At 40.0% G+C, this 23,697-nt stretch overlaps 2 protein-coding genes across 2 annotated transcripts in view; one reads left to right on the forward strand and one right to left on the reverse strand.

Annotated features, from left to right (window-relative positions):
• Nucleotides 1–6,017, forward strand: part of LOC129814062 (transient receptor potential cation channel subfamily A member 1-like) — a 25,380-nt gene extending 19,363 nt beyond the window's left edge. The window contains exons 19-27 of the mRNA XM_055866835.1: nucleotides 960–1,128; nucleotides 1,237–1,326; nucleotides 1,599–1,768; nucleotides 1,919–2,048; nucleotides 4,573–4,764; nucleotides 4,864–4,932; nucleotides 5,052–5,156; nucleotides 5,498–5,607; nucleotides 5,825–6,017. Coding sequence (XP_055722810.1) covers nucleotides 960–1,128; nucleotides 1,237–1,326; nucleotides 1,599–1,768; nucleotides 1,919–2,048; nucleotides 4,573–4,764; nucleotides 4,864–4,932; nucleotides 5,052–5,156; nucleotides 5,498–5,607; nucleotides 5,825–6,017 — 1,228 coding nt within the window. The remainder of the gene's footprint in view (nucleotides 1–959; nucleotides 1,129–1,236; nucleotides 1,327–1,598; nucleotides 1,769–1,918; nucleotides 2,049–4,572; nucleotides 4,765–4,863; nucleotides 4,933–5,051; nucleotides 5,157–5,497; nucleotides 5,608–5,824) is intronic.
• LOC129814063 (dnaJ homolog subfamily B member 6-like) lies at nucleotides 2–16,619 on the reverse strand. Its single transcript, XM_055866836.1, has 10 exons — nucleotides 16,450–16,619; nucleotides 15,438–15,526; nucleotides 15,159–15,268; nucleotides 14,387–14,452; nucleotides 14,100–14,210; nucleotides 12,941–13,084; nucleotides 11,280–11,511; nucleotides 11,006–11,076; nucleotides 8,415–8,597; nucleotides 2–8,058 (listed from the first exon to the last, which is right to left on the reverse strand). The coding sequence occupies exons 2-10, from the start codon at nucleotides 15,500–15,502 to the stop codon at nucleotides 7,988–7,990; spliced, it is 1,053 nt and encodes a 350-aa protein (XP_055722811.1). The 5' UTR covers nucleotides 15,503–15,526; nucleotides 16,450–16,619; the 3' UTR covers nucleotides 2–7,987.
• Between the last annotated feature and the right edge of the window lie 7,078 nt (nucleotides 16,620–23,697).

The raw sequence follows: 23,697 nt of genomic DNA on the forward strand, positions 1-23,697 counted from the left end.
GTGAGTGACACTGCATGACCTTTATCATAATACGCTATGGTTATACTACCGTCTCCAACACTGTAAATATCAACATCATACTACTGTCTCCAACACTGTAAATATCAACATCATACTACTGTCTCCAACACTGTAAATATCAACATCATACTACTGTCTCCAACACTGTAAATATTAACATCATACTACTGTCTCCAACACTGTAAATATCAACATCATACTACTGTCTCCAACACTGTAAATATCGACATCATACTACTGTCTCCAACACTGTAAATATTAACATCATACTACTGTCTCCAACACTGTAAATATTAACATCATACTACTGTCTCCAACACTGTAAATATCAACATCATACTACTGTCTCCAACACTGTAAATATCAACATCATACTACTGTCTCCAACACTGTAAATATTAACATCATACTACTGTCTCCAACACTGTAAATATCAACATCATACTACTGTCTCCAACACTGTAAATATCAACATCATACTACTGTCTCCAACACTGTAAATATTGACAACATCATACTACTGTCTCCAACACTGTAAATATTAACATCATACTACTGTCTCCAACACTGTAAATATCAACATCATACTACTGTCTCCAACATTGTAAATATCAACATCATACTACTGTCTCCAACATTGTAAATATTGACAACATACTACTGTCTCCAACACTGTAAATATTAACATCATACTACTGTCTCCAACACTGTAAATATTAACATCATACTACTGTCTCCAACACTGTAAATATTAACATCATACTACTGTCTCCAACACTGTAAATATCAACATCATACTACTGTCTCCAACACTGTAAATATTGACAACATCAATTAAAAGTCATGCCAAGCTACAGTATATAGTAAGCTATATACAAAATATATTAGTGCACAGTCACCTGCGAATACTCACCAAATGGTTTCTTATATCTATTTAGGAACGCCTATGGTATCAAAGTGCATCTGCTCAATCTGGCTGTCTACTCACTTGGTCTGGGGCCTCTGACACACATCATTCATACTCTGAAGCCCATCCTCAACACCAATGTCACCCATACTACATCACCATCGTCATCAGTAAGCATGGTGACCACCTCCCTTGACAAGGTGCTGTATGAGATCCCATTACATCCACAGCAAGACATTAGACTTCTTTCCTAGTGTATTTGTTTGTCTCAGAAACCCAATTCAATAACAAATCCTCCATCTTCACAGCAATGCTATTTTATCACCACCTGCATGTTCCTGATTCTTGCCATGAATCTGTACACAGTTGGCAAGGAGCTGGTGCAGATAGTTCAGCAGGTAATCATGGAAATATAAATCGGTTCTAAATACTGTAGCCTCAATCCATGGTGTGTGATTTATCTGGTAGTGTGATTTGATCATTTTAAATATATTGTAGCGAAGTTAACCCAACACCTAGCAACCTTGTCAAAGATTTTGGATAACTTGGTATAACGTTTAAGGTGGTTGGTTGACAGTCGCTGAACCCGGGTTCGAGACCCATTCGGGGCTACCTCCCGAATTCGTTACAATTTTGAAATAGACGTTAATTTGATGTGTTTCTATTCAAGGGTTCAAAGTACTTCCGTGATGTGACCAATGCAATGGACTGGGGTGCTGCCGTCACTTCTCTGTTGTTTGTGATCCCTTTACTGATGGACTTCAAGGACACATGGCATTGGGAGGCTGGGGTAGTGGCAGTTCTTCTATCCTGGATCAACTTTCTCCTCTATTTCCAACGGTATGGAGACTGGATGTTTTTTTTTTACATAAAATAGTGTAGGTTTACTGAGATTCATCTTTGAAGAAAGATTTATTATATAAACTGATCAAATTATTTTTTTAATCAACAAAAGCAATTTTAACAAATAAAATCTCTATTGGTCCACAGGTTTGAACGTGTTGGGATCTACGTGGTGATGTTTTTAGAGACTGCAAAAACTCTATTAAGAATCATTGTACTGTTCTTCTTCTTGCTGCTTGCATTTGCATTGGCTTTCTATGCCCTGATACAAGACCAGGTATGTTTACAGGACCATGGAGATTTAACACTGTTTTATCTCTATGTGAAGAACATTGTATTGTGTAATGTATGAAGCTATGTGTTTGTGAACATCTGTTAAAAATGACCAATAACTTGTATTTGTATAATGCATTTCCACAGTTACAGTGAGCTCCAAAACTATTGGGACAGTGACACATTTGTTGTTGTTTTGGCTTTGTACTCCAGCACTTTGGATTTGAAATTATGCAATGACTATGAGGTTAAGGTGCAGACTGTCAACTTTAATCTGAGGGTATTTTCATTCATATGGGGTGAGCCGTTTAGAAACTACAGAACTTTTTGTACATACTGTAGTCCCCCCATTTTAGGGGACCAAAAGTATTGGGACAAATTATTATTTTAAAGTAGTCAAAAGTTAAGAATTTGGTCCCATATTCCTAGCACGCAATAACTACACCAAGCTTGTGACTACAAATGTGTTGGATGCATTTTTGGTTGTTTCAGATTATTTTGTGCTCAATAGAAAATAATGTTAAAACATGTATTGTGTCATTTTTGAGTCTCTTTTATTTGTAAATAAGAATATAATATCTTTCTAACACTTCTACATTAATGAGGATGCTATCATGATTACGGATAATACTGAATGAATCGTGAATAATGATGAGTGAGAAAATTACAAAACGCACAAATATCATACCCTCAAGACATGCTAACCTCTCACCATTACAATAATAGGAGAGGTTATCATTTTTTTGGGGGGGGGGTGATATTTGTGTGTCTAACTTTCTCACTCATCATAATTCACAATTTATTCAGGATTATCCAGAATCATGGTAGAAACAGTGACTCCAAAATGACACAACACATTATTTCCCATTCATTTCTATTGGGCACAAAATAATCTGAAACGTAACCAAAACAAACAGCAAATGCATCCAACCAATTTGTAGAGTCACAAGCTGGATGTAATCATTGCGTGCTGGGACCAAATACTTAACTTTTGACTTCTTTAATACACATGTACAGTTGAAGTCAGAAGTTTACATATACTTAGGTTGGAGTCATTCAAACTCGTTTTTCAACCACTCCACAAATTTCTTGTAAACAAACTATAGACCTCCACAAGTCTGGTTCATCCTTGGGAGCAATTTCCAAATGCTTGAAGGTACCGCATTCCTCTGTACAAACAATAGTACGCAAGTATAAACACCATGGGACCACGCAGCCATCATACCGCTCAGGAAGGAGACGCATTCTGTCTCCTAGAGATGAACGTACTTTGGTGTGAAAAGTGCAAATCAATCCCAGAACAACATCAAAGGACCTTGTGAAGATGCTGGAGGAAACAGGTACAAAAGTATCTATATTCACAGTAAAACGAGTCCTATATCGACATAACCTGAAAGGCCGCTCAGCAAGGAAGAAGCCACTGCTCCAAAACCGCCATAAAAAAGCCTGACTACGGTTTGCAACTGCACTGCATGGGGACAAAGATCATACTTTTTGGAGAAATGTCCTCTGGTCTGATGAAACAAAAATATAACTGTTTGGCCATTCTGACCATCGTTATGTTTGGAGTAAAAAGGGGGAGGCTTGCAAGCTGAAGAACACCATCCCAACAGTGAAGCACGGTGGTGGCAGCATCATGTTGTGGGGGTGCTTTGCTGCAGGAGGGACTGGTGCACTTCACAAAATAGATGGCATCATGAGGCAGGAAACTTATGTGGATATATTGAAGCAACATCTCAAGATATCGCTCAGGATGTTGAAGCTTGGTTGCAAATGGGTCTTCCAAATGGACAATGACCCCAAGCATAGCATACTTCCAAAGTTGCGGCAAAATGGCTTAAGGACAACAAAGTCAAGGTATTGGAATGGCCATCACAAAGCCCTGACCTCAATCCTATATCAAATGTGTGGGCAGAACTGAAAAACCGTGTGCGAGCAAGTTACACCAGCTCTGTCAGGAGGAATGGGCCAAAATTACCCAACTTATTGTGGGAAGCTTGTGGAAGGCTACCCAAAATGTTTGACCCAAGTTAAACAATTTAAAGGCAATGCTACCAAATACTAATTGAGTGTATGTAAACTTCTGACCCACTGGGAATGTAATGAAATAACTAAAAGTTGAAAGAAATCATTCTCTCTACTATTATTCTGACATTTCACATTCTTAAAATAAAGTGGTGATTCTAACTGACCTAAGACAGGGCATTTTTACAAGGATTAAATGTCAGGAATTGTGAAAAACTGAGTTTAAATGTATTTTGCTAAGTTGTATGTAAACTTCCGACTTCAACTGTAAGTGAAATTGTCCCAATACTTTTGGTTCCCTAAAATAGGGGGGATTATGCGCAAAAATGTGCTGTAATTTCTTAACACGATATGGATGAAAGTACCCTCAAATTAAAGCTGACAGTCTGCACTTCAAATCCAAAGTGCTGGAGTACAGAGCCGAAACAACAACAAACTTATGTGTCACTGTCCCAATACTTTTGGTGTTCACTGTATATGACTTTATGCGTCGTTGTTCCCAGAACTTTGTTGACAGTGGATCTAGCATGCTGCTAGCAATCATGCAAATATTTGTCATGATGGTTGGAGAACTCAACTACCAAGAAAATATCCTGAAGCCATTTCTGGAAGGGATTCTGCCATTCCCTTCTTTGACCTATGCCATTTTTGTTATGTTCACCTTCGCTGTGCCCATTCTCCTCATGAACCTAATGGTAAGTCCTAAAATCCTACAGGAAGCAATTTTCTTATACTCCCATTATCAACTAAGGATGTTTCATTGCATCTACATGACTACCGTTTGTGTGACATAGATTGGCTTGGCTGTTGGTGACATAGCAGAGGTACAGGCAAATGCTGTGCTGAAGCAAATGGGAATGCAGGTGTGTTTTGATTTCTTTGTCATGCTTTTTCAAACTCTAAGAATTTTCAAACTCTTTACTAGTGTTTTACTGCCAGGATAAAAAAAAATCTGCATGTATTATAAACCATTATTCTACAGATTGAGCTTCACACTAGTCTAGAGGAGAAGATGCCGTACTGGTTAATGAAGAGGGTTGACCAGGCCTCTCTCACTGAGTACCCTAACAGAGCCTGCAGAAGAAAGGTGTGTCCTTTCTACAAGTGGTCGTATTGAAAAGAACATGTTAACTGCCCTTTGAATGTTTGTGTAAAATCGAAGGGCTTTCAAATTGAAAAACATAACAAATATTTTGAGATCCTTTCGAAGGCATTTAATAATGGACTTTCTTCAGTTTATCTATTGATCTATAAAAATTGTGTATCAGTTAGTTTAAAGGATTGTTAAATCAACTAATACTCAGCATGGAAATACTTATGGAGAGACATGGAGGTTGTCCAAGCCCACCATAGGACACTGTTAGTTTTTGGTATAGATGTTTGGTAAACAACAAAGTAATAATGAGTAGTCTGAATCTCCTTTAACAGAGAGAAATGTTCTTTGCAATGCTGGGTATGGGACATGGGAGAACCCGTCTCAACCCCACTTCCCATCCATCTACACCTATGGAACAGGAAATCAGTAAACAGAAGTACAGGTGAGGACTTAGTTCACACCAGTGGTTATTTGACCTTATTCAAATACAACATCAGAGCAATGCACAAGTATTAACATGATATTGTTTATCAGTGTTGAGTTTATCAGTATTTAAAAATCTATCAGTATTTAAAGTGCATTCTATCAATTTTGTATTAAGCGCTTCAATTCTACACACATTTTTAGACTATTAAAATTATGTTTTATTATTTACCCAGGCTGAAGGAGATGTCTAATGTTATTGAGAAGCAGCACAACCTGCTGAAGCTGATCGTTCAGAAGATGGAGATCAGTTCGGAGGCGGAGGAGGAGCATGACGGTCCTCAGCTGTTCCAGGGCTACGGGGACAAGCCCCTCTCCTCCAAGAGCAAATGTAACCCTCTGCTGAGGGCACTGGGAGCTAGGAAGTAACATCTATCACATATATTATAATGGACTGACAAGTCAACCCTTGCACATCACCCATTCAATATTTCAGCTAAACTAATCGACAGTGTTCCTTCAGTAATGTATATTACTGGGTGTAAGGGAAGACAAGTGTCATGATTTAAACTAATTTCAATTCTATTTTGCATGGTTTTCTGAATCATTTAGTCGGATGCACCCCGCATTTACGTATGGGCGTAAGATAAAATATACACTGCTCAAAAAAATAAAGGGCACACTAAAATAACACACCCGAGATCTGAATGAATTAAATATTCTTATTAAATACTTTTTTCTTTACATAGTTGAATGTGCTGACAACAAAATCACACAAAAATTATCAATGGAAATCAAATTTATCAACCCATGGAGGTCTGGATTTGGAGTCACACTCAAAATTAAAGTGGAAAACCACACTACAGGCTAATCCAACTATGATGTAAGGTCCTTAAAACAAGTCAAAATGAGGCTCAGTAGTGTGTGTGGCCTCCACGTGCCTGTATGACCTCCCTACAACGCCTGGGCATGCTCCTGATGAGGTGGCGGATGGTCTCCTGAGGGATCTCCTCCCAGACCTGGACTAAAGCATCCGCCAACTCCTGGACAGTCTGTGGTGCAACGTGGCGTTGGTGGATGGAGCGAGACATGATGTCCCAGATGTGCTCAATTGGATTCAGGTCTGGGCAACGGGCGGGCCAGTCCATAGCATCAATGCCTCCCTCTTGCAGGAACTGCTGACACACTCCAGCCACATGAGGTCTAGCAATGTCTTGCATTAGGAGGAACCCAGGGCCAACCGCACCAGCATATGGTCTCACAAGGGGTCTGAGGATCTCATCTCGGTACCTAATGGCAGTCTGGCTACCTCTGGCGAGCACATGGAGGGCTGTGCGGCCCCCCAAAGAAATGCCACCCCACACCATGACTGACCCACCGCCAAACCGGTCATGCTGGAGGATGTTGCAGGCAGCAGAACGTTCTCCACGGCGTCTCCAGACTCTGTCACGTCTGTCACATGTGCGTGTGAACCTGCTTTCATCTGTGAAGAGCACAGGGCGCCAGTGGCGAATTTGCTAATCTTGGTGTTCTCTGGCAAGTGCCAAACGTCCTGCACGGTGTTGGGCTGTAAGCACAACCCCCACCTGTGGACGTCGGGCCCTCATACCACCCTCATGGAGTCTGTTTCTGACCGTTTGAGCAGACACATGCACATTTGTGGCCTGCTGGAGGTCATTTTGCAGGGCTCTGGCAGTGATCCTCCTTGCACAAAGGCGGAGGTAGCGGTCCTGCTGCTGGGTTGTTGCCCTCCTACGGCCTCCTCCACGTCTCCTGATGTACTGGCCTGTCTCCTGGTAGTGCCTGCATGCTCTGGACACTACGCTGACAGACACAGCAAACCTTCTTGCCACAGCTCGCATTGATGTGCCATCCTGGATGAGCTGCACTACCTCAGCCACTTGTGTGGGTTGTAGACTCAGTCTCATGCTACCACTAGAGTGAAAGCACCGCCAGCATTCAAAAGTGACCAAAACATCAGCCAGGAAGCATAGGAACTGAGAAGTGGTCTGTGGTCACCACCTGCAGAACCACTCCTTTATTGGGGGTGTCTTGCTAATTGCTTATAATTTCCACCTGTTGTCTATTCCATTTGCACAACAGCATGTGAAATTTATTGTCAATCAGTGTTGCTTCCTAAGTGGACAGTTTGATTTCACAGAAGTGTGATTGACTTGGAGTTATATTGTGTTGTTTAAGTGTTCCCTTTATTTTTTTGAGCAGTGTATAATAGAAAACTAGTCAGAATTATACATTTACAGTATCTGTGCATTCTTGCTAAAGCGCTTTGAGGACCCCATATTTAAGTGTCCTTTAAAACAATATTCATTGTTAAGGGTGTATCAATAACATATTGTTTCCGTAGCGGACTAGGAGGACAAGGATCTGTGTGTACTGGATCATGTTTTTCTCTTTTTGGCATCCTCTGTGGGCTCAGGCATGGGTTTCTTCCTCTTGTTTTCACTGTGTACTGGAGAGAGATGCATAAGAAAAAGACAGCTTATTTGATTGTGGATCCAATGAGTCCAGGGCCCATTTTCACATTGCGTCTCAGAGCAGGAAACCTGATCTAGGATGAGATCTCTCCTTGTCTTATTCATCATGATTTAAAAGGCTAAATTGATACTAGATCACAACTCCTACTCTTTTGATAGGCCCAAAACTACAGTATGAAAACAAAAAACACATGATTCCACTTTGATTGAGAATTGAATCCCTGCACACCTTCTCCATGATGTTTCCAAGTAGCTTATAAAAGTTTTTAAAAAATTTGCCCACTGTACTATTATGGGAATGTAGGGTTCATGTATTGAAAATGGTTCTAACCTGAAGCTGGGCTCCTTCCCTCCTCTCTGTCTGGAGTGGGCCTGTGGGAGGAAGTCTTTACATGATGATAAGGAGGACGGGGAACAGGGGACCGGGAGGCATGTGCACTGGAGGAGTGTGCAGTAACAGTTTGTCTGCACTCCTCCTGTTGGACTGCTTGAACTGTGGCAATAGGCTTTGCCCCTGAGGAGAGGAATGGGGTGTTGTAAGAAGAGAGGGGCGACACCAGTTACCCCCTACAATACATACGGTCTTCAATAGGAAACGCTCCATTGGATTTCCATGCATGGATCAGAACAGACGTACAGTTTGTAAATGACTGAACCTAAACAGGTGCAACCATCAGATGGATAATGTTGAACTGAACAGTTAATTGCTTAATACATAAAAGGGACAAAGGAAAAATGCTGTGAAATCTCAAAAATGCCATATTATGAGTGAAAGTTGTGGCTTTTTCAATAGGGTGTATTATTTTGGGTCATATAAACAAAGGAGTGAGACAGTGTGTGTGAGAGAGAGAACACAGTCTGTTCTATGTTGCATCTTTCTATCTGCAATAACTCTAAACATTTCCCAGTAAAGGAGGCGTGGAGTGAAACATAGAAAATGAAGACTTAATAATCTCACATACAGTGCATTCGGAAAGTATTCAAGGCCCTTGACTTTATCCACATTTTGATATACCTTACACTAAAATGTATTAAATTATTTTCTTCCCTCATCCATCAGAAATACCATATTTACATTAGTATTCAGACACTTTGCTATAAGACTCGAAATTGACCTCAGGTGCATCCTGTTTCCATTGATCATCCTTGAGATGTTTCTATAAGATTCTCTGGTCTGATGAAACTGGGAGACTAGTCAGGATCGAGGGAAAGAGGAACGGAGAAAAGTACAGAGAGAACCTTGATGAAAACCTGCTCCAGAGCACTCAGGACCTCATACTGGGGCGAAGGTTAAACTTCCAACAGGACAATGACCTTAAACAGACAGCTGCTTCGGGAGAAGTCTCTGAATGTCCTAGAGTGGCCAAGCCAGAGCCCGGACTTGAACCCAATCGAACATGTCTGCAGCGGCACTCCCCACCCAACCTGACAGAGCTTGCAAAGATCTGCATAGAAGAATGGTAGAAACTCCCCAAATACAGGTGTGCCAAGCTTGTAGCGTCATACCCAAGAAGGATCAAGGCTGTAATCGCTTCAACAAAGTACTGAGTAAAGGGTCTGAATACTTATGTAAAATGTTATGTTTTTTATTTTTTAAACTCACAAAAAAATCTAAAAAGCTATTTTGGGTTTGTCATTATGGGGTATTGTGTGTAGATTGATGGGGGGAAACAATTTAATACATTTTAGAACAAGGCTGTAACGTAACAAAATGTGGGGGGAAAATCAAGGGGTCTGAATACTTTTCCAATACACTGTAGATGAGCAGAGATAAATGTGAATGAGGCTAATAAAGATGCATGCAACTTTGTCAAGTCAACTATACCTAAACTACAATAAAGTTATTCTTATGGTAAAAGTAGCTCCCATGCTACTTTATTATGGACTCAGCTGACCAGTTGACATCATGTACATGGCAAGAATATCCTCCATTGACTATGCTTTCACACCATGAAAACATAGTAAATGACAAGACAGAAATGTCATGCAAAATAGGACAAATAGAATGCACATAGAAAGATATCTAGGAGTTAGAAAGCCTGTTCGTGCAGTTAGTACAGTAGCATGCACTCACACAAAGGGATCAATCCTCTGTAAGCAAAGCAGCAGTTTACGACGATGAACTGCTTGTTCTGTTAGAAGAAACAGCACACCACGCCACCCAAGACTGTCCGTCCAATCCCCAAAAAAGGATGAAATTCATATTTATTGATTTTAAATTGTTTTACAAAGTACACAAAATTCCTTGTATATTCATGTATCATTTATATAATGAATGGTTAATTTGTGCATGGTTATGCAATCATAACATTAAGACTGAACAACATTTATTGGCATACATGCTGAAATGAACAAAACAACTAAAAACACTTGTATTAGAACAAATAAAATAGCATATTAACACTTTCTACCAGCATTTATAAAAGAAATGTTACTAACAAAGGTTAGATAAGCAATCAGGTCGTAAACAGGGTTTTAAAGCAAGGGTTACGTTTTCCAGTTAACACTCATATTAATATCCAGATGAAAAAGCAAAGTCATGCTTTATCCAAATGCACAAAGCGTTCCTTGTCCAAAACATTATCAGAGAGAGACTGCAATAGAGCGAAGAAGTGCATACAGAAAGACAGTACAAACAGAAGTTCTCTGATCCTAACTTACTTACACCATGGTCCCAAACGCAAGTATAACACTCCATCCTGAGCCAAATTGTTGACAGCTCGAATTCATAAATACATTAACAAAATGCATAGAAAATTTAATTTACTCAATGGACACTGACCTACAAACTCTAACAAGGGAAAACCAAACAAAAGTACAAACATCCAAACAATGACATAACATTGTTTTTTTGAGCTCAAGTTTGTGCTGGTAATGCTCCAGGAGATTACTTGTTATCCAGTCGCAGTAGTTGTTCCTTACCATTGACGGTTAGTGATCTTAACTGTCCGTCTTCTTCCACCTCTACGCGTTCCTGTCCATTCTCCACAATTCTAAAGTATGGAGGGGGATTAAAATCATTTTCTAAATCAATGCACTTCAATAAGAACCCATGTTAAAGGATACACTATCATCAGAGGCTATCTGGCCTAATAGAAAAGTAGATAACTAGTTGCATTTTCCCATTAACACAACAATTAAAGACTAAACAAAACAATATCAACTTCACCGTGTGGTTAGAGAGCTACTAATCTACCTTTTTGTTGTGATTTTCCTGCCGTTGATGAATTTGGTGGAGGTTGATACAGAGCGGAAGTTGCCCATCCCGCCTCCTCCACCTCCACTCCCGCCACCAAAGGAGGTGGAGGAGAAGGCAGTGAAGCCACCATGGCCTCCTCCTCCTCCTCCTCCCAGATGACCCATGTGACTCATATGGCCCATAGGACCCATATGACCCATGTGACCCATGTGTCCGAAAGAAGTAAAGCCTGTCAGGGAACAGAGAGATGACATTCACTTATAGATCCATAACAATCACATCTCTAAATGCATCAACAAATACATCCTCTAACTGCTTTAAGGAAAAGTAGTTCTGGATTGATAGCTTTACACTTTATTTGACGGTACAGACAGGACCAGGTGTTTCCTAAGAAATTAGAAGGTGAACTGACAAATAACATACATGTTTGTTTCTTTGGGATCATTTTTTGTTCAAACATGTACAGTACCAGTAAAAATTTGGACACACCTACTCATTCAAGGGTTTTTCTTTATTTTTTACATAGTACATTACTTTAAGACATGACGGTCAGTCAATGCGGAACATTTCAAGAACTTTTAAAGTTTATTTAAGTGCAGTTGCAAAAACCATCCAGCGCTATGATGAAACTGTCTCTCATGAGGACCACCACAGGAAAGGAAGACCCATAGTTACCTATGCTGCAGAGGATAAGTTCATTAAAGTTAACTACACCTCAGATTGCAGCCCAAATGAATGCTTCACAGAGTTCAAGTAACAGACACATCTCAACATCAACTGTTCAGAGGAGACCACGTAAATCAGGCCTTCATGGTTGAACTGCTGTAAAGAAACCACTACTAAAAGGACACCAGTAAGAAGAAGACACTTGCTTGGGCCAAGAAACACGAGAAATGGACATTAGACTGGTGGAAATCTGTTCTTTGGTCTGATGAGTCCAAATTTGATTCCAACCGCCATGTCTTTGTGAGACACAGATTAGGTGAACGGATGATCTCTGTGGTTCTCACCGTGAAGCATGAAGGAGGAGTGATGGTGCTTTGCTGGTGACATTGTAGGTGGTTTATTTCAAGGTACACTTAAACAAAATGGCTACCACAGCAATCTGCAGCGATACACCATCCCATCTGGTTTGCGCTTAGTGGGACTATCACTTGTTTTTCAACAGGACAATGACCCAAAACACACCTCCTGGCCATGTAAGGGCTATTTGACCAAGGAGAGTGATGCAGTGCTGCATCAGATGACCTGGCCTCCACAATCACCCGCCCTCAACCCAATTGAGATGGTTTGGGATGAGTTGGACCGCAGAGTGAAGGAAAAGCAGCCAACAAGTGCTCAGCATATGTGGGAACTCCTTCAAGACTGTTGGAAAAGCATTCCAGGTGAAGATGGTTGAGAGAATGCCAAGCGTGTGCAAACCTGCCATTAAGGCAAAGGGTGGCTATTTTGAAGAATATAAAATATAAAATCTATTTTAATTTGTTTAACACTTTTGTGGTTACTACATGATTCCATATGTGTTAATTAATCGTTTTGATGTATTCACTATTATTCTACAATGTAGAAAATAGTTAAAATAAAGAAAAACCCTTGAATGAGTAGGTGTGTCCAAACATTTGACTGGTACTGTATATTTGGGACCTGTGTTTCCTGACCTGGGTCAAACGCTGTGAAGCCTGCACCAAACGGTGGGAAGCCACCGAATCCTCCGAAGAAGGGTCCCCCCGTTCGACTCCTGCTCACTCCCCTGTGGTGCCTCCTCCCTGCACCGAAGAACTCATCCCCAAACGGATCCCCTCCTGCAGGAGAAGAGAAGAGAGTGTGAAGAGAAGAGAGACTGTGTTCAGTTTCTGGGTGACAGCTAAAGTTATAAACAGTGAAAAATAGCCTGCATGCTTTCAGATAAATAGACCTACACCAACTACGCACAGAAAGTGAATGTAATGCAATTTACTGACTGTAAATCTCCAATCTAGTAGATGCTATGAACTAAATTATTTATATTATTAGTTTCTGGGATAAGCATACTGGGTCTATTGTAACCAACCCAACATGATTCTCATAAAGGACGACTGGGCCCCCCTCTTTCATCTCTGACTTTCCTTCTGTGGTTGCCTATTTCATCTCTGCCTGCCTCTCATCTCTGTCCTTCCTTATCTGTGCTCTCCTATCTCCTACTGATTGTCCCCCTCTTCCATCTGCAGCGCTCTCTGTAAAAGCTTTAAAAGATATATATTGTTGACAATGTATTACCAATACTCAAAAATGCTCGTAGAAAGAGGAGGAAGGGAGCGCTACTAAGGTACACAATAGTACATTTTGGTAGACAGAAGGTGCTCTTTGGTAAACATGGTGAATTGGTCATCAAAAAGAAAGGAGGACCAAGGCACTCTTCATATAATTAATTAAAATGCCTTTATTTGCATGGCATGTTCAATGGAAAGAAAGTTTTTTTGTTTTTTTTAACTGACGCGTTTCAGCTGCATGGCCGAAGGGAGTACAAAGAAATAATACAATGTCCTCTTTTAAAACAGCTTTTCCAATTAGCCCTAATTTAAAGAGGGAGTAGCTACAAAATTGATTGGACAAACCTAGTAAGCAATACTATACACACAAAGTGAAATACTGTAGCTACGTTATCAAAAGATTAAACTCCAAGCTGGAAGTATCAGAACGCCTAGAACTGTAGTTCTAACCTTAAACATGACTGGGAGAAGTGTCAAGAATAAGAACGCAATATATTCCATAGTACACTAGAACACAGCAAATATGAACAACAACAGTCTGAGGGCAATTGAGCTCAAAAATGCTCACCAAAGAAATCCGCAAAAGGATCTCGACCGCCAAAGAACTCTCTGAAGACATCTTCAGGATTGCGGAACGTGAACCCTTCGTTGAAGTGATCACCATTGTGGTAATGTCCAACTAAATGAAAACAAAAAGGATGAATATGGTCAGTGGAAATAATAATAAGTGTTATGATTGTTTATTACAGATGAATAGAGTAACTAACAATTAAACCGTCCACAAAATAATTGTATACAATTGTATACATAATTGTATACAGGTTCCGCCAAGAGCCTAATAAAGAAATGACTTACCACCTCCTCCGCTGTTTGTTGTTAGGCCTGCTTTACCATAGCGATCATACATGTTCCTCTTGTTGGCTACAACACAATATAAAAACATAAACTCACATCAAAACAAACAGTAAAATGATAAACAGGATGATAACAAGTGAGATACACTGGATGCTTGCCAAGGGTTCAGAGGAACATGACACTGGGTAAGTACTTGCAGATCAGCATATACAGCCTTTATGGGATTATTAAGGGGAATTTCAGAAGGAATCAAATATAATATTTCGCAACCTCAACTACTCACATCGCATTAACACACAGTTTAACAATTGCATAACAGTTGTGGATGCTGCTATTGTATGTGAACAAACAGCTTCCTTGAAGAAAAAAAAACGTATTTTGGTTAGATGTAGACCTCCCGGGTGGCGCAGTGGTCTAGGGCACTGCATCGCAGTGCTAGCTGCGCCACCAGAGTCTCTGGGTTCGCGCCCAGGCTCTGTCGCAGCCGGCCGCAACCGGGAGGTCCGTGGGGCGACGCACAATTGGCATAGCGTCGTCCGGGTTAGGGAGGGTTTGGCCGGTAGGGATATCCTTGTCTCAGTATGTAAAAAAATTTAATAAAATGTATGCACTCTACTGTAAGTCGCTCTGGATAAGAGCGTCTGCTAAATGACTAAAATGTAAATGTACTTTACGTGTCATGGATGCAGATATCAGTGCATTATTTATTGTTCATATATTATAAATACTGTGTTCTCTTGGCTTCAAACGCCTTTCAAAATGTATGACTTACCATCTGACAGAACCTCATAGGCCTCAGAAAGTTCTTTGAACTTCTTCTCTGCCTCTTCCTTATTTTCTGGGTTTTTGTCAGGATGCCATTTTAGTGCCAATTTTCTGTACCTGAAAGCAGAGAAATACATTAAACAGCAACACAAAGGGACTTGAAATGTAAGCCTAACTTATTATCTCAGTATATCAAACATTTAAAACTTCTGAAAATCCCATCATCTACATCTATTGCCAGTCTATCTATTGGAATACATACACTAAACTTGACAAGACTACTTACGCTTTTTTTATGTCTTCTTGAGATGCATTTCTTAGGACTCCTAAAATGTGATAATATTCCACCATGGTTTTGTATAAACTTTTTCCAACCTGTGTGAATAGGAAACAGTAATGTAAAATTTGCAGGAGTGCACATCTTATACCAACTATTGTGTAAATGGGCAATTATTTCCCAGGCCTCAGGGAACAAAAAAATGCAAGTACAGCAGCACCTTGAATATGGGATAATCTATGACTTAAATTACTTTATCCTCCCCAGACTGGACTGGCAGTTGCCTGGTAACTAATTGGCATGCCTGAGTGACAGCTGGAGGATGGGGGCTTACGGTCCCATAAAGGTCAACGCTTTATCGTCCAAAGAGGTCACATTCTGGCTCAGTGTAGAACATAACCCCTGGTGCAATTTCACAATAAGCAGCCCTGATTGACAACCCTGGGTCAACAACAGGGGGAAAGCCACAATTGTCAGTATGTTGAAGCTCCTGATCTAGGTAACTAACATGTACTAGTGGGGACATTAATCGTTGTGCTGCGGCTGCGCTAGTCAGGTATACAACGTTAGCTAGCTACTGTTTATCTATCAATTTTATCAGTTGGAAATAATTGAATACAATTTCGCAGAGTCACATCTTTTTCTCTTTCCACCATATCTCTGAAATGTCACTCTGCATTCTACTAGCTAATGCGTTTATAATGCTCACTATGTTAACGTTAGCTAGAAGATTGCTAACTCAATAGCATATCCAGTTTTGTTCGCCGTCCTGTGCCTCCTAGCATTACACATCACCTAGCAGCTCAAAACTAATCATACCAAAGCTAAAGACCATACTGAGTGTTCTAGCCAACATCAACATTTTGCAGTAACTTGCGTTGCTGTCAAAATTATCATTCTGGCTAGCTAACTAATGCTAACTAACAGGCTAGCAAGCTAACTAGCTAGCTAATGTTTTTGTGATGTTGCCCAGCATCAAAGGAATGTGTCACTGGTAAAACAAAAGACGTGGTCAAATTACCTAGCTCTTCAGCCGTCCCAGTTTTCTTCTATAGCCTGATAAGTTTCCAGTAGTGATTTATTATCGTTTTCCAGTTATGGTTATTTAAGAAAATGCTGCTTTGCCCCAGACAATTCAGCAGCCTTGGGTTGTTTGTAGTTTTACGTAACATTCGGTTAGCTAATTCTCTTCTTCTTTGGTGTTTTTTGACGACGACCAGACTATCAGTCGGCGCAACATCGCCCCCGTATTTTTTAAGTAAGCTGGGGGTATAACCAATGTAAAAACGGCAAATTCTGTGAAATAACTGTGTAAAATAACAGAAGATGAAAACCTATTTGTTAATTTTTAACTTCAGTGTAAATTATTTGCACAACCTTAATTTGCCTTATTTTTATTTACATGTATTTATTTGTCTACCATGTCTGATTAACAGAAGTGAACAGGAAGGGGGGAGTGTTTTGCCACTAGAAAACTGTTTAGCCCAAATACATCCTTGCCCTCTGGCAAATGATCATTGCTTCTCACCAATATTTACTGTCTCTATAACTCTCCTTGTTACCCACACTTAGCATAATCTTCTTCTTGAAGACCAATAATAGATGAACCAAGCAAATGATAACCCTCTCCAACCTTCAAAGTGTATCCCTTCCTTCCCTCTCTCAGCTCCTCAAGTAAGGTTCTATCTCTATTTATATCTCTAGTCATTAAATAACAGCTCACAAGTATGTAGAGTCAGAGTCAGTCTGAATAATTGTTTCTGCCATCCTCAGTCGCTCGCAGTCCTATAAATAGAGCCAGGCCTGGTGCTGCATTAGTAGGAGAGGGACTGATTGGACTGAATTTGCTGTGTGAAAAAGGTTCTTAGACCTTCTGTAAAAATAACTACTCCTGATTACCTGGTTTTGCTAAAACAGTGGGCTCCATGCAACTAAACAAAGACTTACACATTACCTGTCCGATGATTACACCTTAGAAATAGTTCACAGGAAAGAACCCCTCTATGAATCTATAGAGATATAAGTAACTCAGCAACACACCCATCTGAAAATATTGTCTAGGCCTGTATCTTACATAGACCAAGTGAAAATGGTAGGTTTATTATAAAACAAATTATTTGTTAGTGTTTTTCCCATTCAACAATTTGTGAATGAAGGTTTGTGTTAACTAATTCATAATTCCTTATTCAGTGGTTTGAGAGGAGAGAGAGTGCATGAAGTAGAAGATGAGACTGGAGTGAGAGTCATAGGCTTTTTAAAGACAATGCCTTGAATTAATTGCATCCAATGAGCAATGGAGTCAGATTAGAGTCTTGTAACAGGACTTCCAATTAAGCCTGACAGACTGCACTGGGGAAAGCAAATGTGATTAAACTGAATTTCACATTGTGACACTGCATTGTATTACACTGCAGGCCATGTAGAAAGAGTTTAGCCCACTAGCATACATTGTTATATACCAGATATAGGATGGTAAGCATGGTGTTCATAAGCGTGAGCATTGTATCAGCGACTTAATGAATGACCTGAACCAAATTGATGCACATTGTCATTCTCTCAAGCTGATGCTGGCATTGGTATTTTGGGTAAGAACTAGGTGATTCGCTTTCAACTTATTTGGGAGAGGGGAGGAGCTGCTGCTAATGCTGTTGGTGGTGGCATGGAGCTTTAGGCCTAGCTAGTATTGATTGACTTCCTTCATATTGTACCTTTGGGAGATTGCGAGAGGTACAGAGGCACTTAGGATATTAAACAAGATGCGAACTTTAGTGGGCCAAACCTTTTAGTGATGCCATTAATTAAACTGGCATTGTGTACATGGGCAGACAGCGTGGGCATGCAGGGTAGCCTGGCAGGTTCACTTTCAGAGAAAAACTAGTGCCAATGAATGATGCAATGGCATTAACATTATATTCCCATAGGAGCAAACTTGTCATGAGAGTTTTTCTCAAAATACTCCATTACTGTTGACCTTGACTGTATTTTCAATAGCATGAGGTCCAATTATTGAGGTCCAGCCGTATTCATCGACCTGACCAAGGCTTTCGACTCTGTCAATCACTGCATTCTTAACGGCAGACTCAACAGCCTTGGTTTCTCAAATGACTGCCTCGCCTGGTTCAACAACTACTTCTCAGATAGAGTTCAGTGTGTCAAATCGGAGGGCCTGTTGTCCGGACCTCTGGTAGTCTCTATGGGGGTTCCACAGGGTTCAGTTCTTGGGCCGACTCTTTTCTCTGTATACATCAATGATGTCGTTCCTGCTGCTGGTGGTTATCTGATCCACCTCTACGCAGACGACACCATTCGGTATACTTCTAGCCCTTCTTTGGACTCTGTGTTAACAAACCTCCAGACGAGCTTCAATGCCATACAACACTCCTTCCGTGGCCTCCAACTGCTCTTAAACGCAAGCAAAACTAAATGCATGCTCTTCAACCGATCGCTACCAGCACCTGCCCGCCCATCCAGCATCACTACTCTGGACGGTTCTGACTTAGAATATGTGGACAACTACAAATACCTAGGTGTCTGGTTAGACTGTAAACTCTCCTTCCAGACTCACAATAAGCATCTCCAATCCAACATTAAATCTAGAATCGGCTTCCTATTTCGCAACAAAGCATCCTTCACTCATGCTGCCAAACATACCCTCGTAAAACTGACCATCCTACTGATCCTTGATGTCATTTACAAAATAGCCTCCAACACTCTATTCAGCAAATTGGATGTAGTCTATCACAGTGCCATCCGTTTTGTCACCAAAGCCCCATATACTTCCCACCACTGCGACCTGTATGCTCTCCTTGGCTGGCCCTCACTTCATATTCGTAGCCAAACCCACTGGCTCCAGGTCATCTAAAAGTCTTTGCTAGGTAAAGCACCACCTTATCTCAGCTCACTGGTTACCATAGCAGCACCCACCCGAAAGCACGCGCTCCAGCAGGTGTATTTCACTGGTCACCCCCAAAGCCAACTCCTCATTTGGCCACCTTTCCTTCCAGTTCTCTGCTGCCAATGACTGGAACGAATTACAAAAACCACTGAAACTGGAGACTTATGCCCTCACTAACTTTAAGCATCAGCTGTCAGAGCAGCTTACCGATCTTTGCACCTACATAGCCCATCTGTAAATAGCCCACCTAACTACCTCATCCCCATATTGTTATTTATTTTTTTGCTCCTTTGCACCCCAGTATCTCTACTTGCACATTCATCTTCTGCACATCTATCACTTCAGTGTTTATTTGCTAAATTGTAATTATTTTGCCACTGTGGCCTATTTATTGCCTTACCTCCCTAATCTTACTACATTTGCACACACTGTATATAGGTTTTTCTATTGTGTTAGGGACTGTACGTTTGTTTATCCTATGTGTAACTCGGTGTTGTTTGCGTCTCACTGCTTTGCTCTATCTTGTCCAGGTTGCAGTTGTAAGTGAGAACTTGTTCTCAACTGGCCTACCTGGTTAAATAAAAAATAAATACATTTAAACAATTTAAATGTAGTATTCATTCTACTGGAGTACACAAACAAAGTATACACATTTAGCCATAAACTTTCACCAGCTCATGAATACGCAGGGAATCTATACATCACTTCCTTCCCGAAGACTTTTCCCGCCGAGCTCCATAGCGAAAGCCACTCCGAAATCACACTAACATACTGTATCTTACATCAAATGTAGGCATGGATATTGCCTGGGGGTATCATGTTAAAATTATAATTTTCCCTATTCGGCTTGAAGGACATGAAAAAGAATGTGTTGCGTGGCATACCAACCAGAATTCTTACCAACATTTTTACTACATGTAGTAATATAAATAACATTTTCAATATACGATAATTTCCCTCAAACTAATAGAAACTGGAACCTGTTCCTTCTCCAAGACAATGAACAATCAATATAGCTCCAAGGAACATGGCATCTGAAACATTCAATCATAATCACAGCAGCCAATAGCTACAGTATTTGTCTAAGCCTATGAAAAAATAAATATTGTTTCTGCCATTACGGCAGCCAACAGCTACCGTATTTGTCTAAGCCTAGGAAAAAATTAAGAATTTATTTGAAAACACAAAATGCTTACAACCAAACATGTTTTATGTGCTATTAATGGCTGTTTCAAAATCTATTAACACCCATTCACGGGAGGTTAACTTGTCATAAAACCTAGATCAATATTTTACAATTAAATAAGGTTGTTTGTCACTGTATCATTTTATAATGGATTTTCCATATATTTTCCTCCATGTTAGCGAAATATTGCCTTAGCAACATATTTCTGACATTGGAGAATGTGAGGTACTATATTCCTGATGTATGACGAATGACTAAAATCCCTGTATGAACCTGAAGCATTTGTTTTTAATTCTGTACAGTGGACTCAATTACTCTGTTTATTCCAATGGCTTCATGGGCACACTTGCACACTTCCTTAAGTATCTTCTTACTTGTGCCTACATTATCTTCTCACGTTGTGCCTACATTATCTTCTCGTGTTGTGCCCACATTATCTTCTCATGTTGTGCCTACATTATCTTCTCATGTTGTGCCTACATTATCTTCTCACGTTGTGTCTACAGTACCACCCTGTCAGGCTTTCACACTTCACACACTTGTTGGTTGATAGTGTGTTTCAGCTCATTGTCAAAAGTAAATCAAGCTAGATAATCTGGAAAAACCTGAAAGTCTGAAAAAAGCTCCAATCGTCAAGATAAGGATTATAGCATCTCCTTTTCAACATGCCTCAATTGAATAGTACATGTATCTTGGTGCAGTACTGAGAACATAGCCTACTGGCCCATTTCAGATTTATAGTCACTCTTAAAACTACTATTTTTCCTACGAGTTCATTTGGATTACCTGTCATATAGCAAGGTGACTGTTGAGCGACCCTCTGTCTCAGACCAGCTAATTGCAGAGAGACATACACGGTTGTGTGAGTTTGATGGTCGACTATGGGTAACGTTATGAGGCACTTCAAATGAAAGATAGATCACGTCAGTTGTCTGTGATGTCCTTGAGCTGCTTATGGTGGGTAATCACTACCACCCATAAAAAGGAAATACGATGTCTTAATGGACATTCTATGTCTGGTTCTCTCTTGCAATTAAAATGAAAAAACATCAAGAACAACCATAGGTCCATTCATACTTTAAGGTGGACCTTGCTGCTCTCTATTCCAAGTGGTCTTTTTTTATAAAAAATGTCATGGTATGTATATTTAAATAATTGCTGACCTTAGCTTCTTTATGGTCTACCAAGGACACCAAGGGCTCCTAAGAGAAAGACTTTTACAATTGAGTAAAAGTGATTCACAAATCGTTATCACAATATTGTAAGATTTTGTTGTAATACCCATGATTTGGTTTCAGTATCCCAAAAGGAAACCATATCAAAACATACATGATTATTTACCTGTAGTTGTAATAGATGGCTATTGTCTGTGGGAAAATCAATATCATATAAGAGCCCTCAGTTCTACGCTGTATTCCCTACAGGCTGTATGTAGTTATTGCTTATCACAATTTCTGTACACCTCAGCAGATTTATCATTAGTGCAGTCAGTGTATTCTAACAGAGAGACTTGGGCCTTCAGTGCCAATAACTTATTTAATTATAAAGCAGTCAAGTTGAGTCAGCTGCTTTGTTCCATTTGATGGGGTCTTATACTGTAATGGATATAAAATGATAGTATTATCCTTTGCTTTTTGTTTCACCAGTAATAAGAAGGTATATGTTTTCATACTTCTCAGATTTTTCAATATTACAGTGCTCTATGTTTTATCACACACAAGTCACAGCCTCCCATGGTGCCACTTTCAGTCTATTTGCAAAGTAAACAAACAAAGCAAAGGTATTGAGTGAATACCAGTAATAGACTGGATCTCGATCTTAATGTTAAACTGAATTAGATCATTTGGTTCAGTGAGAAGATCTAAAGTGCCCTTCATTAATTCTTGGAGATGATGTTGCCATGTTTTTTTTTTATCTCAATAGGAACATAGCTAGAGAAAAAAAACGGAATTAAATACAAATCCTACATTTAGGTTTTACTTAATTTACTAAGTGCTACGTTATGTCAAACTCTCGTCTTAAAGATGGATTTTCAATAAATCTGTATGTGGTTAAGATGACAGAAAGCTCCACATATCACAATATGTGGCAGAGCTTATTACAGCCTGAGGAGTTATCGATCTGCCATTTTGTTTGATATTTCACAGTGCCTTATGGCACTCATGCCCTGAAAGATGCCCAGTACAAGCCTGGCTGATGCGGCCCATGTGATCACAGCGCAGGGATAGCTGTGACAAACTGGTCTGGAAAGGAGGCTATTTGTTAACGCAAAATTCGCTCAGAAATTGTGCGATAGGTTTGATTGGTTCTCTCAAATGTTCATTTTGTTCCTCCTCGGGGGTTGAGATTTTAAAATACAACCTTTGTAATGGAAGGGGGCGGTGCTCGGGTGCTGTGTGTGGCTGTGGGTGTTTGAGTGAGAAAGATACAGATGATAGCCAAAAGCAAAGCCCCCATCATTATCAACGCATTGTGCCGACAACATCAAAGAGCCATTCCACCTAACACTAGTTAGGTGTTAGCCAGACTAGCCCAATACTACTTTCAAACCAAACAATCATTATGCACATGTCTAGTGAGGCATGTTTGCTGCAGAAGTGTAGCAAAGGCATCTCATATCACATATTCTTACTTGTAACAAACACAAGAATCCACTTACGATTGACAAAAGCTTGTCAATCTATACAAATATGATTGAATTGTTAATTTGTTGGTAGAACTGATCGATTTTAACACTGGTTGCTGAATGTTTGTGGTGATGATGTCAACATGGAAGGTTATGAGGTTCATAAGCTGATCCATTGAGTGGTGGCTGGGAAAAAGATTAGTAGCAAGAATTATTGCTAATTCCTGTACACATTTCCCATAAAATCCTCTTTTGTTAGTTGTTCAATGCTGACACTCCATGTTGTTCTCTCTAAAGGGCCCTAAATTCCCCCGATGAGAGAGTGGTTTTGACCGAAACAGGATTACATATTTTACTTGAATGTTTGTAAAATTGAGTTGCTTTTGTTTTTTGTAATGACATTATCTAGTATTTGCTTGCATTGTAAAAGAGGATGAGAGTCATTTTATACTGCAGCTCCATGTTAGAAAACTCCACATAAACACAATTTCAACCACATTTCTAGTGATATCCAATTTCCAACAGTTAACTCAGATGTTTCCTTAACGTTAGCATCTAGACT

This window comes from Salvelinus fontinalis, chromosome 17 (genome assembly GCF_029448725.1).
Source record: "Salvelinus fontinalis isolate EN_2023a chromosome 17, ASM2944872v1, whole genome shotgun sequence".
Lineage (NCBI taxonomy): Eukaryota > Metazoa > Chordata > Actinopteri > Salmoniformes > Salmonidae > Salvelinus > Salvelinus fontinalis.

Coding starts and splice junctions, on each gene's coding strand:
- LOC129814063 (XM_055866836.1), bottom strand. CDS start 15,502: ATGGTGGAATATTATCACATTTTAGGAGTCCTAAGAAATGCATCTCAA. Junction 11,512..12,940: donor CTTCACAGCGTTTGACCCAG/GTCAGGAAACAC, acceptor GTTCCCTGACAG/GCTTTACTTCTTTCGGACAC. Junction 11,077..11,279: donor AGGAAAATCACAACAAAAAG/GTAGATTAGTAG, acceptor TCCATACTTTAG/AATTGTGGAGAATGGACAGG.